General features: G+C 57.4%; 1 protein-coding gene across 1 annotated transcript in view; it reads right to left on the reverse strand.

Moving 5' to 3' along the window:
* Positions 1 to 3178: 3178 nt before the first annotated feature.
* The window catches only part of LOC106891946 (aldehyde dehydrogenase family 3 member B1-like), a 15294-nt gene continuing 6087 nt past the window's right edge, over positions 3179 to 12385 (reverse strand). Inside the window, exons 4-12 of the mRNA XM_014948777.1 lie at positions 12046 to 12225; positions 9406 to 9516; positions 8716 to 8836; positions 8503 to 8588; positions 8218 to 8299; positions 6974 to 7360; positions 6572 to 6738; positions 6282 to 6381; positions 3179 to 3428 (exon numbers count right to left, since the gene is read on the reverse strand). Of these exons, the coding sequence (XP_014804263.1) occupies positions 3235 to 3428; positions 6282 to 6381; positions 6572 to 6738; positions 6974 to 7360; positions 8218 to 8299; positions 8503 to 8588; positions 8716 to 8836; positions 9406 to 9516; positions 12046 to 12225 (1428 nt within the window). The 3' untranslated portion in view covers positions 3179 to 3234. The remainder of the gene's footprint in view (positions 3429 to 6281; positions 6382 to 6571; positions 6739 to 6973; positions 7361 to 8217; positions 8300 to 8502; positions 8589 to 8715; positions 8837 to 9405; positions 9517 to 12045; positions 12226 to 12385) is intronic.

Consider the following 12385-nt stretch of genomic DNA (forward strand, 5'->3'; position numbering starts at 1 on the left):
GCGCGGCTATTGGTCAGGCGTGAGACGGAGGGGCGGATCCTCAAGGGAAGGTGGAAGCGGAAGGAGGGGGGGTGCGGCGGTGCGCGGTGGCGGTACCGGTACCGGTACCGGTACCGGTACCGGTACCGGTACCGGTAGCGGTAGCGGTAGCGGTAGCTGCGCCTGGCGGGGCGCCGGGCCTCAGGGCCTGGCACCGCCCCCGGGGGAGCTCACGGCAGGAACCGGGACTCCAGGGGCAGGAGAGTCCGAGCTCTGAGCCCCGGTACAGGCCCTAAGGCCGGGAGGGCCGGCCTCGGTACCGGGTGTAGGCCGGGAGGCTCTGGGGAGGGGCTCAGGCCCAGCACCGGGGGCTCAGCCCCAAGGAACAGGGACCCGCTGTGTGTGGGGGGGTGATGGCCGAACCGGGAGGGGGTGAGCACCCACCGGACACCCTCCTCCGTGCTACCAGGGGCACACCGGGACGTGCCTGGGGGGGGACGTGGGGGCTTTCTCCACCCGTGACCAGGGACAAGGCCTCAGGAGCAGCCCCCGGGGACTGTCCAGAGCCGGGATGGGACCCAGGCTGAGGGGGATGCTGCTCCCACCCCAGCTCCTCACCTTCTTGCAGGAGGAGACGCCGTGGAGGGCTGGCTCCTGGGCCTTAGTGATGGTGATGAGGTTGAGGGTGGGCCTGAAGATGTCCTTCTCCACCATGGTGGGTTGTCCCGCTGCTGCACGTCCCCCGGCGTTGGGGGGCTGTGGGGAGAGAGCCAAGCTTGGGCTGCCTGGCCCTGTCACCAACCATAGAGTCATGGAATGGTTAGAGTTGGAAGGGACCTTAAAGATTATCGAGTTCCAACCCCCTGCCCTGGGCAGGGACACCTCCCACCACACCAGGTTGCTCCAAGCCCCATCCATCCTGGCCTTGAACCCCTCCAGGGATGGACCATGTCCTGGGGACCCCTCAACCCTGCTTAGAGCCCTCCTCATGTGAAGTAAAGCTCAGCAAAGAGCATAAACCACATCGTATTGTAACCCTAAGTAATTTATTCTAATTAAAACTTACTTATTTAAGCTAAATAACTAATATCTCTCAACAATGAGTGCTTGCGGATGAAGGCTGAGTCTAGCTGCATCACCTGCCGTGGAAGGATGGTGTGAGGGACACCTGAGTCCCACCCCACACATCCCTGCTGTCCATTGCCCCCTACCCAGTTCTTCTCCATGTGCTTGTCCTTCATCAAGGTGCTCACGTTGTTGAGCGTGTGGTTGAGTTCGCTCCAGCAAACGGAGATCTTGGAGACCCCCAGCTTCAAAGGGCGGCTGGGGGACACACGGGAGGTCATCATGGCCACCCCATGATGGTTGTCCTCACAGGGTTCAGCCCAGAGTCTCCTGGCAGCCATGGCAAGACCATAGAATGGTTTGGGTTGGAAGGGACCTTACAGATCATCCAGTTCCATCACAGGGGGACACCTCCCACCAGACCAGGTTGCTTCAAGCCCCCTCCAACCTGCCCTTGAACCCCTCCAGGGATGGGGCAGCCACAGCTTCTCGGGGCAACCTGGGCCAGGCTCTCACCACCCTCACACCAAACAAGTTCTTCCCCACAGCTCAGCTCCATCTCCCCTCTTTCAGGGTCAAACCCTTCCCCCTCCTCCTAGGGCTCCCCTCCCTCATCCAGAGTCCCTCCCCAGCTTTCCTGGAGCCCCTGGAGGGACTGGAAGGGGCTGGAAGGTCTCCCCGGAGCCTTCTCTTCTCCAGGCTGAACCCCCCAACTCTCTCAGCCCGTCCTCCCAGCCGAGGGGCTCCAGCCCTCCCAGCATCTCCATAGAAACATAGAATGGTCCAGGCCGGAGGGGACCTCTGAAGGTCACCTAGTGCGACCTCCCTGCAGTCAGCAGGGACACCCTCAACTAGACCAGGTTGCCCTTCTCCAGGATGTGGGGGGCTTAACGGGAACACGAGCTCTCAGTGTCTTAAAAACACAAATCTGTGGGGCAGCGCTGTGTCTCTGCTCCATGTGGCTTCCTGCTCTCAAAACCGAAAGCGTTCTCCTCGCCGCGCTCGCTGGGCTTGAGGAGATCTGTGGTTGCCCGCATCTAACGGCCTCTGTGCTGAGGTCTCCAGAGATGGAGGCACCACCAGTTTCACATAGAGCAGAGCAGAGACGTGATGGTGTCTTCTGGGGCAATCAACCTGTGGCTTGTAGCGTGGACAAGTGGGACAGCCACCCCTCTGGTATCCCACCCTTGTCACAGGCCAGCAGTAGAAGGTTGTGGTTGAAGACATGGTATCTCAGGAGCTTTGGCTACACCAGACATGGTTACGGCTCCGGAGGTGGAGATGGGATCACGGGCCCCAAATTGCTCTCAGCAAAGGCTTCCCCAGAGCGAATCCATCCCATTCCTCTGCAGCCAGAGGGAGCTGCTCTACAGCCAAAGCCACCCCATTCCCTTCAACCCCTGCAGCAGGTGGGGGAACCTTTTTCCCCAGCACAACCAGCCCCCCAAGCTGAGGATAGAGCATGCTGACATGTTCCTCTGCTCCCCAGGGACGGTGCACCACGCTAGGTGGGACATGTCCAACAGGTTTTTGTTCTTGAGGAGCAGCAGGCTGGGTTTGACTTGGTTTCTCCAGTTTTGAAGCACAGGGTGGCAGTAGTGGGCCTGGAGGAGAGGAGGAGCAGCTGGGATGGAGCAACAGAGCCCAGAAACCCACCAGGATGGAGCCAAAGCAACCAGGACAGAAGAGAGAGGGGCTCCAGAGGACAGCACACCGCAAAAAGCTGCAGGAGAAGACCTCCTGTACCTGCTGGCACCTTACCTGTCCCTCTCCTCCTGGTTTGTGCTTGCTCCAAGGTCTCTTTTGCACTATTGAGGAGATCACGAGATCCCATGAGAGATACGGGAGGGCATGGGGCAGAGGAAACTGGGATCATCCCAGCTCAAGGATTTGGGAGGACAACGTTGGTGTGGATCTCCTCAGGGGAAGGTCCTCAAGGTGGGAGGTGACCACCAGCATCACCCTGGAGCCCTTCCACCCCTCCGCTGTGGTGGGACCAGCAGTGATGGAGCAGGGGGCTGATGGCACCCGGTGTGGGTGGAACCCACCAAGCCATCAAGGTGTCTGTGGGACCTGCACGTGGAGATGTGGGGCAGGCAGAGAAGCCAAAGGGAAGCACACAGGAGGCCACCAGTTGCAAGGAACCACCTTTCATTGCATGTGGCCACCATGACGGGTGGCAGGAGCCCCTCAGAGCAGGGTGCAGCCACCCTTGCGCTTCACCTCCGAGGCGGCCCGGACCATCCCCAGCTTCTGCTGGGTGTAGGGTGGGTAGCGCAGGGCGTTGAAGGCCTCCAGGCCCAAGTTGCGGTGCAGGCAGCCCCGGTGGTGGCTGAAGGTATCGAAGGTGAACTTGCCGTGGTACATTCCCAGCCCGCTGCTCCCTGCAACACACAGCACAGGTCCCCCTGGTTGGTGGCAGGATCCATCCCCAGCCCGCTGCTCCCTGCAACACACCAAGCACAGGTCCCCCTGGTTGGTGGCAGGATCTGGCCATCACTCACCCACCGTTTCAGGGCCAACGAGCCCAAAACGAAGCTGCCAGCTTCCCCTGGAGGAAGCAATAGAGACTCTGTGTCTGTGGATGGCACCACATCTTCATCCAGCTGCTTTCTAACACCAGGGTTGGTGGAAAAAGTTGGCCATGGCCAAGTTTTCCCGGAAAATGATCTAAAGAAGACCGTGGAGGTGGCCTAGATGGACACCCAAATGGGGATTGAGGGGTGTTTGGAGGAGGAAGACTGGGCTGGGAGGAAGAAAGGTTCCTGACAACCCTCTCATCAGTCGGGATGTCATCCTTTCAGGTAACACGTGTGGCCCTGGTGCAAAGCTCACCACGTTGAACCCAGCTCGAGAAAAATGTCATCTTCCCAACAGGAGGGAGAGGGGGGACCAGGAAAGGTGTCGTGGCAGAGAAGAGGCAGCGAGAGCTTCCAACCTTCACCCTCCAGGGAGGAAACGGTGCTTTAAACCAGCCTGAAACAGCTCCAACTTGTTTAACGGGTGCCCTTGAGGATGCTGGGAGATGTGTCCCCATCTTCCATGGGTGCTTAAGCACCTAAAAACGCTCAGCAAAGAAAAAATAGTCTTGTTTTTAGATCATCAACTCTTCTTTCGCAGGTGCTTCCTGCATCGCCGCTCAACTTCCTGTTTTCTTTTTGCTCTGAATCTGAAGACTTTAGTGATTAAAAAAAAACAAAAAACCCCAACACAACGGAAAAACCTCCTTTTTTGATCATGAAATCTACTGGGAAGGGCATCACTGAGGATGTGGTGTTGGAAAGGGCAGCAGCTGCGAGATGTTCCCACCATCCAAGTGTCCCTACCCTGTGAGGGTGTGACCCGTCTCCAAGGATGGGTGAAATGACAGTTGGGAGGGGAAGGGTGGCCAAGAGCTGGTAGCAAATAAGGAAATCCCTCCCTGGGCTGATAACTGATGTGATAAAATTCTGCCAGTCAGCTCCAGCCGGTCGGTTTTCCTGATAAAATGGAAGTCCAGGTCAAGTTGATGAGTCAACGTTTGGTATCTCATGGCGTCAGCAGCCCCAGAATGAACAGAGGTCACTGGATGTCTCTTGGCCAACCGAGTCTCGGGTGGAGGACAGGAGCGGGTTTTCCATGCTTGTGGAGATCGTCTGATCAAAAGTGGAAGCCTCCATCGCTCCTTCCTCTCCCAGGGGAGAGAGAAGCACTTCTGGACACGGGTTTTTTTCAGCCCAAGTCAACATCCAGAAGAAACACAGCCCCAAAGTGCTGTTTCTGCCTGTGAGCCATGAAATACTGTGTCACAGGGGTACCATTGTGACTAAAGGTTTTCCTGGAATCAAGGAGAGCCTGGAATGTATGGAGTCCAGCACCTTTTACTGGACATCTGGGACCCTTCTGGCTTGGAAAATCACCTGAACTGGAAAGGGATGGAAGCTGGAAGGCTTTCAGGAAGGAATATGGTGCACGCTTGCCCTGTTCCTACTCAAGCATCTGCCTGGTGTTGTAGTGGGAGGATGCAGAACCAGACACAGCTGTGTTCCAAGGTCTTTAAAAGAACGAAAGGATGGTTTTCCAGCTGATGCTCTGGATAGGAAACATCCCATGGGAGCTCAGAATCACACACATCACCTCAGACAGGAGATGCCACGACTTAGAGCTGACACCAGAGGTGTTGGAAGAGGTTAGAAAAGACCTTGGAGATCATGGAGTCTAAAGCCAACGCTGCCAAGTCCACTCCTCCCTCAGCACCACGTCTACACAGCTTTTAAGTACCTCCAGGGGTGGTGACTCAACCACTTCCCTGGGTGGCCCTAATTTCCTTCCTTCACGTCGCTGGGAATCCTTGCCGGTGGCCGCTGTAGATAGGGAGAAGATTCTCACCCTGCAGGAAGAGGAGCCACGGCCTCCTTGGCTGCCTTTCTCCAGTGGGAAACCTTGGTGAAAGGTTCAGAGTGAAATGTAGACCTTTCTCAGGGTCTGCTGGTTTGCAAAGGCTTTGTGGGAAGCAGCAGGAAGGACCACGCGAGATGGCACGTGTAAATCAATTTGCCTTAAAAACAGCACCCTCGGGTCGTGTGCAGGTTCTGAGATGGGACAATGGCAAGGGCTTCTCAAGTTTTTAAGCCTCATCTGGGCCCTCTGCTCTTGGTTCCTCAAGGGGTTTATGCAATATAGGTCTTTGGGAGTTTATACAAGGGAATGTGTCTACATTTGGGAGTCCGAAATGGAGATCCATGAAAAACTGAAATTCTAAGTGCCTGAAAACTGTGGATAAACGACAATTTCCACCTTTTCTCCTACAGAGCAGCAGGATGGAGACAGGCTGGCTGCTGGCACCCTCCAGAGGCACTGCACGCGGAAAGGAAGGTCTAGAGATGTTTCTGTGGTGGCCACATTCAAAATTTCCTGCCTCTGGAGCAAGACATCCTCCACATCCCCAGGGAACTGTGGTTGGGATGGCCAACACAGAGAGAAAGAACTTCACGGTGCTCAACACGTGTCCAACAGACACAGGACTGCAAAGCCCGAGAGCTCAGCCACAGTTCAGAGAAGCCAAGGGCTTCTGGTGGGATTCCATCTGATGCAGAAGGATTTCCCCACGGACCACTGAGCCCCCAGGACCTGGGGGCTCAGGTTTGGGTGCTCCATCTCCCCTGAGATCCTTCCTCCCCATGGTCAGCACGGCTTGGGCACCGTGGGGAGGATCACACTGGCCCAGGGGGCAAGTAGATTGGGGGCTTTGGACCTACCGATGCCACCAAAGGGCAGTGAAGTCAACGTCACGTGCATCAGGGTGTCGTTGCCACAGAAGCCACCGCTGCTGGTCCTCTCCAGGACCTGGTTGACCACCTGGGATGGAAGCAGAGGAGGTGGACGTGGGTCTCACGCCGTGTTCCCACACCTCCAGCTGCAATCCCTCCCTCACAACCGGGGCTGCCTGCCCTAAAGAAGGTTTTTGGAGAATGAACGTGGCTGAAAACACCTGCCAAGGAGCTCGGGGCCAGCGTAGCCCTGGCTTCAGGCAGCCTGTGGGCTCTACCTTGCTGTTGGAGGAGAAGGCATACACAACCAGCGGCCGCTCGCGGCTATTGATGAAGTCAATGGCTTCGTCCACGTTGGCCACGGTGATAATGGGCAGGATGGGGCCAAAGATCTCCTCCTGCATGATAGGGTCAGAGGGCTGCACGTCCACCAGCACCGTGGGAGCTGCCAAGAAAGAAACCCCACGCACAAGAGGTTGAAGGTGACACATTGGTCCTCTCCCCAAGCCCCACACCTCCTCTAAGCCAGGTCGCCTCGCCAAGCTCCCCGATTCCCCCTGAAAACCTTCCATCGAGGTCACTTCCATCCAGAAACCTCCCCCCAGAGTTGGGAGGCCCTCTCCAAAATTCAAGCCCACCCTGTGCAAGGATGAAGACTTCTGCAAAGTTCATGCCCTCACCGATATAGCGCTGGGCCTCGTCCGTCTCTCCTCCGATGACCACTTGCCCGCTGTCGAGCATCTCCTGCAGCCGCTGGAACTGCTTGTCCCCCACGATGCGGCCAAAGTTGGGGGACTCCTGAGGGTTGGAGCCATAAAAATCATTGACGGCTTTGCTCAGGGCCACCAGCAGCTTCTCCTGCATCTCCAGGCTGCAGAGGACGTAGTCGGGGGCGATGCAGGTCTGTCCCGCGTTGAAGAAGCGTCCCCAGGCCACCCGTTGGGCCACGTTCTGCACGTCGCAGGTGTCAGAGACGTAGCAGGGGTTCTTGCCCCCCAACTCCAGCGTCACCGGCGTGAGGTGCTTGGCAGCTGCCATCATGATGAGCCTCCCCACGGAGGGGCTGCCTGTGGGGCAGGAAAAGATGGGTCATGGTGAGGATCCCACCAGCCATAGCCCATCTCGTGGCCTCAGCCTTATGAAGAGCCAGGGCCAGGGAAGAGATGTCAAGTCAAGCATTGGAAGAGGCTGCCCAGGGATGTGGTTGGGCCACGTTCTGCACGTCGCAGGTGTCAGAGACGTAGCAGGGGTTCTTGCCCCCCAACTCCAGCGTCACCGGCGTGAGGTGCTTGGCAGCTGCCATCATGATGAGCCTCCCCACGGAGGGGCTGCCTGTGGGGCAGGAAAAGATGGGTCATGGTGAGGATCCCACCAGCCATAGCCCATCTCGTGGCCTCAGCCTTATGAAGAGCCAGGGCCAGGGAAGAGATGTCAAGTCAAGCATTGGAAGAGGCTGCCCAGGGATGTGGTGGAATCACCATCCCTGGAGGTATAAATACATGTGAGATGTATAAGACATGTAGATGTGGAGCTGAGAGCCATGGTTTAGTGGTGGCTCTGGCAGTGTTGGGTTGACGGTTGGACTCGATGATCTGAAAGGTCTCTTCCAACCAAAATGATTCTATAAGCCCCACTTCTCCACCACCTTCTCCAGCTCAACCGTGGCCTCCCCCAGCTCAGCCAGTACACACCCAGTTATGGCTATTAGATTCTCAGGCACCTTGGTGGCAGATCCTCCAACAGACCCTGACACCACATCCCCAACACAAGCCCTGCCTGCTCAGAGGGCAGGGAAGGGGTCCTGCTTGCAGGCAGCTGCCCATCATCTCACGTTGGGGGAGCCACAGTGGGATCTCCAGTAGGAGTCCCTCTTCCTCATTCCACAAAAACCTCCATGGTTTTTTCTCTGGCCCACGGGATGTACCGGTGTAGAAGATGTAGTCAAATTTGTTCTCCAGCAGCCTGGTAGTCTCCTGCGCACCGCCGGTCACCACGGCAAAGCAGTCCTGCAAGGTAAGAGGAAGGGTCCCACCCCATCACCATCTGCCTGGGCCACTCTCTCCCTGTCCCCACCAAGACCATCCCGGGCTGCCAGGCATGTGGACACCATGGAGGAAGGAGGAACCTGAGACTGGGGATGGTGTGGGCAAGGTAGGGTTGGGGACACCACGACCATGGGGCAGGGATTAGGACAAGGAGAGCTTCTTACTTTGTCCAGGTAACTGGGCAGTGCTTCAGCCACCAGTTTCTCAGAGTTCTTGGTCATCTCCGAGGGTTTGACGATGACACAGTTACCTAAAGGGAGATGGACAGGATGTCAGAGAAGTGACACGGTGACAGCCAGCCCTTCTGGCACCCTGGCCTGGGGACAAGGTACCCTCTATGGTGTCTGGCACTGGGCCGGGGGACAGGTTGGGCTCACCGGCAGCGATGGCCCCGATGAGGGGCACCAGGACGAGGTTGATGGGGTAGTTCCAGGGTGCGATGATGAGCACCACCCCATAGGGGTCCTTGCGGATGAAGGCCGAGTCCAGTCGGGTTGCCTGCAGGACACCCACCACATCAAGAGTGCTTCATTGCACCATCATCTCCATACCCACATCCCACCCACCTCTGCCCTGGTCCTTCCCCTCATCCTCTCCCTCATCTCCTTCATCCCCCCATCCTTTCCCTCTGGAGAACAAGTCCTTTGAAGAGCAGCTGAGGGAGCTGGGGGTGTTCAGCCTGGAGAAGAGGAGGCTGAGGGGAGACCTTATTGCTCTCTCCAACTCCCTGAAAGGAGGGTGTAGCCAGGGAGGGGTCGGTCTCTTCTCCCAAGGAACAGGTGATGGGACAAGAGGAAATGTCTTCAAGTTGCACCAGGGGAGGTTTAGGATGGATATTGGGAAAAAATTCTGCACTAAACAGGTTCTCAGACATTGGAACTCCAAAGGGAAGTGGTGGGGTCCCCATCCCTGGAGGTATCTAAAAGCCAGGCAGACATGGTGCTGAGGAACATGGGTTAGTGGTGGTTTGGGCAGTGTTGCGTTGATGGTTGGACTCGATGATCTGAAAGGTCCCTTCCAACCTGGATGATTCCATGATTCTACGGTTCTCCCATCTCCCCCCGTACCATGTTCTTGTCCACGTGCTCGTCCTTCATCCAGTGGGACAGGTTGTTCAGCGTCTCATGGAGCTCGTTCTTGCAGAGAAGGATCTCGGAGAATTCGGCTTCAAAGCGGGGCTGGGGATACAGAAGACCCTGCGTGTCACCTTGGCCTGTCCTGCAGCTCTTCTCCCTCCCATGAGTATTATTTTACCCAGGATCTGCAAATCCCCCCACCAAGCCCCCGTTGATTTTCCCATCATGGACTTCTCACCGCCATGGGGACCAACCCTGGTGCTGAGGTCCAGCTCCACCAGCATCTCCTCACCTTCCATCCATGGGAGACACCTCAATGTTTGTCCTTACAGTTGGGTTTCTCACCCAGGAGTACGGTGGAAGGTGAGGTGGACGGGGCCTGGTGGGGCAGTGGCAGGTTCGAAGGATAAACCCAGCGATTCCTGGGGAATCTCCACCACCCAGGTGTCAAGATTTGGGGAGAAATATGGGATAAAAGGGAGTATTCCCATTTTGGAGGCTGTTGGTGCAGGGTTTTTTTTGGGGGTGAGCTGGGAAAATGGGGAGGAGATCCACCACCAAGCCTAGGACAAGGGGGAGAGCAGGAAGCAAAGGTTTCCAGAGGTTGGGTGGTCACTGGGAGAGGGAACCCAAAAATTGGAAGAATTTGGGAGCAGGGCAGGTGTGTGGCTCAGCCCGATGTTGGGAGGAGAAGCAGGGTCAAGGGAGAAGCTGGGCTGCCCATCCAAGCAGAGAGAAAGTGGATAGCACCAGTTGGATAACTCTTCCAAGGAAAAGGGAACCTTGGGCAGATGAGGAAGTGTGGCCAACCCTGGCCAACTACCAGCCCGCTGCGGTGGCCGTTGGGGCCAATGGGGTGGCTTTGGGTGGGCTGGTGGCAGGGGATGCTGAGCCCCATGGGGGGGGCTTTCCAAGGTGACACCAGAACAAACCAAGCCTGGTACCTCACCACAGAGTGGAAGAAAAGAAGAAGCAGAGACCCAGCGCCCATGGAACGTGTCGCAGGAGGTGTCCAGCGTGTCCCCAAGAAGAGACTGGGTGAACCACAGGCAGGAGGACACTCTGATGGCCTCGTGTGGGAGCACAAATTGCTCTCTGGGGATGGGAGCTGCAGTAGATGTTTGAGGGATCTCATTTTTCCTTTTCCCAGGAGTCATGGAAGCATCATGATGGGGCTGCTCACCTTGCTGGGTGGCCTGGGGCCACCCCCAGTGTCACGGCAGCGAGCACGGAGCCCTCAGAGGGCTCTCACCATGGATGGAGAGGCAGCCCCCTTGCTCCCAACAAATATTTGGGAGTATTGTGTGTATTTGGTCTGTTTCTGAGCATCCTCCAGTGAGCCTGGGCTGGACGCACCCGTGTGTCACACAATGCTCCATCCCTGGGTCCACGAACAAGCTGTGGGGGTTCATTAAGCCCTAGTTATCACCGGGGGCTTGGGGACAAGCCTCAGAGAGGTGCTGCCAACCTGGGCTTGGGGTGGGCAGGTGAAGAGGAAACCAAGGAATTAAAGAAAAAACTATAAATTTATGACTTTGCTACTGTGAAATGGTTAATTTTTGGGCTAACCAAGATGTGAAATCCCAGATTTAGCACTGCATTGTCTTGGGCTTATCAGCAGAGGCTTCCACCTGGATTTGGCCCTTGGGTGAGAGCAGTCGGGAGCCTCCGATGGTTTTCTTATCTCATGTGGAAGGGTGGATGGGCAAGACCTTCATGCCAATGGCCACCAGCTACAGCCCAGGCCACCACAAGGAGAGGAGGAGCACCCAAGGGTGGAGGAGCAGATGGGGAACGGGGTGAAACCCAGGACACCTCTCCCTGACGGGACGAGGGTCTCCTCTCGGCGCTGGATCTGGCTGCTTAAAAATAAGGAAAATATGTGGATCCCCTCGATCTGGAGGGCGGTAAGGATGGGGAAGGTGCCCAAAGGGAAGTTCTCAACTAGGATGGAAAAGAGGAGATGATGAGTCCTGCGTGAGGCTCTGGTTGTGGGCAGATGAGCTGGACCAAGGGGAAACTGTGGAGCTGGTGGGGCTGGAGGGGGACATCTCATGTGGGGAGAAGTCTCTTTGGGGACTTATGGAGATGCAGGGGACAGGTCTGCTCTGCCTCTGCTCTTGGTGACCCTGATGTAGGTGTGAGGGAAGGAGCAGAGAGGGAGGGGATGATGCAAAGTGGGGGGGTCCTGGCCCTGAGCTGGACCTGGGTGAGCACCCAGAGAGAGGAGGGGACATTTGGTGGAAAGCCCAAGGCAGGGAGCACACGGAGGGGGGGTGACAGGAGCCAAGGATGGACCTGGCGAGAAGAACTGAGGCTGATGGGTTGGAGAATGGCTAATTATGCCCAGACGCCCCTCACAGTCCCCCCTCTGCCCACCCCGAGGTTAAGGACAGCTCTGGAGGAGGTGGGACAGGAAAAGCTCCAGCTGGGTTTCATTTTCGCTGCTTCCACCCACGTCCCCTGGCCCTGAGCTCACCGTGGGGACCGTGATGGTGATGAAGCTCCATTGGGGCACCACCTCAACCCTCTGTGTGACACCAGGAGCCGGCAGGGCCGTGGGCAGCCCCTCGGCCCCTCCAGCCTCTGTGTCCCCCCTGGTCCCAGCCCCCCTCTCCCACCCCACCTCACCTTGCCCATGTCCAAGGCGGTGGCCTCCAGGATCTCCTGCTTCTTCTCATCCAAGAAGTGTCCCAGGGCTTCCAGTTGGGCCACCCGGAATTCCATGGGCCGTGTCTTCCCCGAGAGCCAGGTTGCCCTCAGGCTGGTCACCAGCGCCGCGTAGGGGTTCCTGCTGCAGGGATGGGGACATCAGAGGGACCTTGTCCCCATCAGAGAGACCCTGTCCCCATCCCAACCCCTGGGTTGAGGAGCCCCACATGGTCCCAACATCACCCCCAGAGCTCTGGGGACAGGGCAGGGGCGTCCAGACCCCTCCTGTCCCAGCCACATGGATGCTCACCTGGTGGAA

This window comes from Calidris pugnax, unplaced genomic scaffold, assembly GCF_001431845.1.
Source record: "Calidris pugnax isolate Ruff unplaced genomic scaffold, ASM143184v1 scaffold107, whole genome shotgun sequence".
Taxonomy (NCBI): domain Eukaryota; kingdom Metazoa; phylum Chordata; class Aves; order Charadriiformes; family Scolopacidae; genus Calidris; species Calidris pugnax.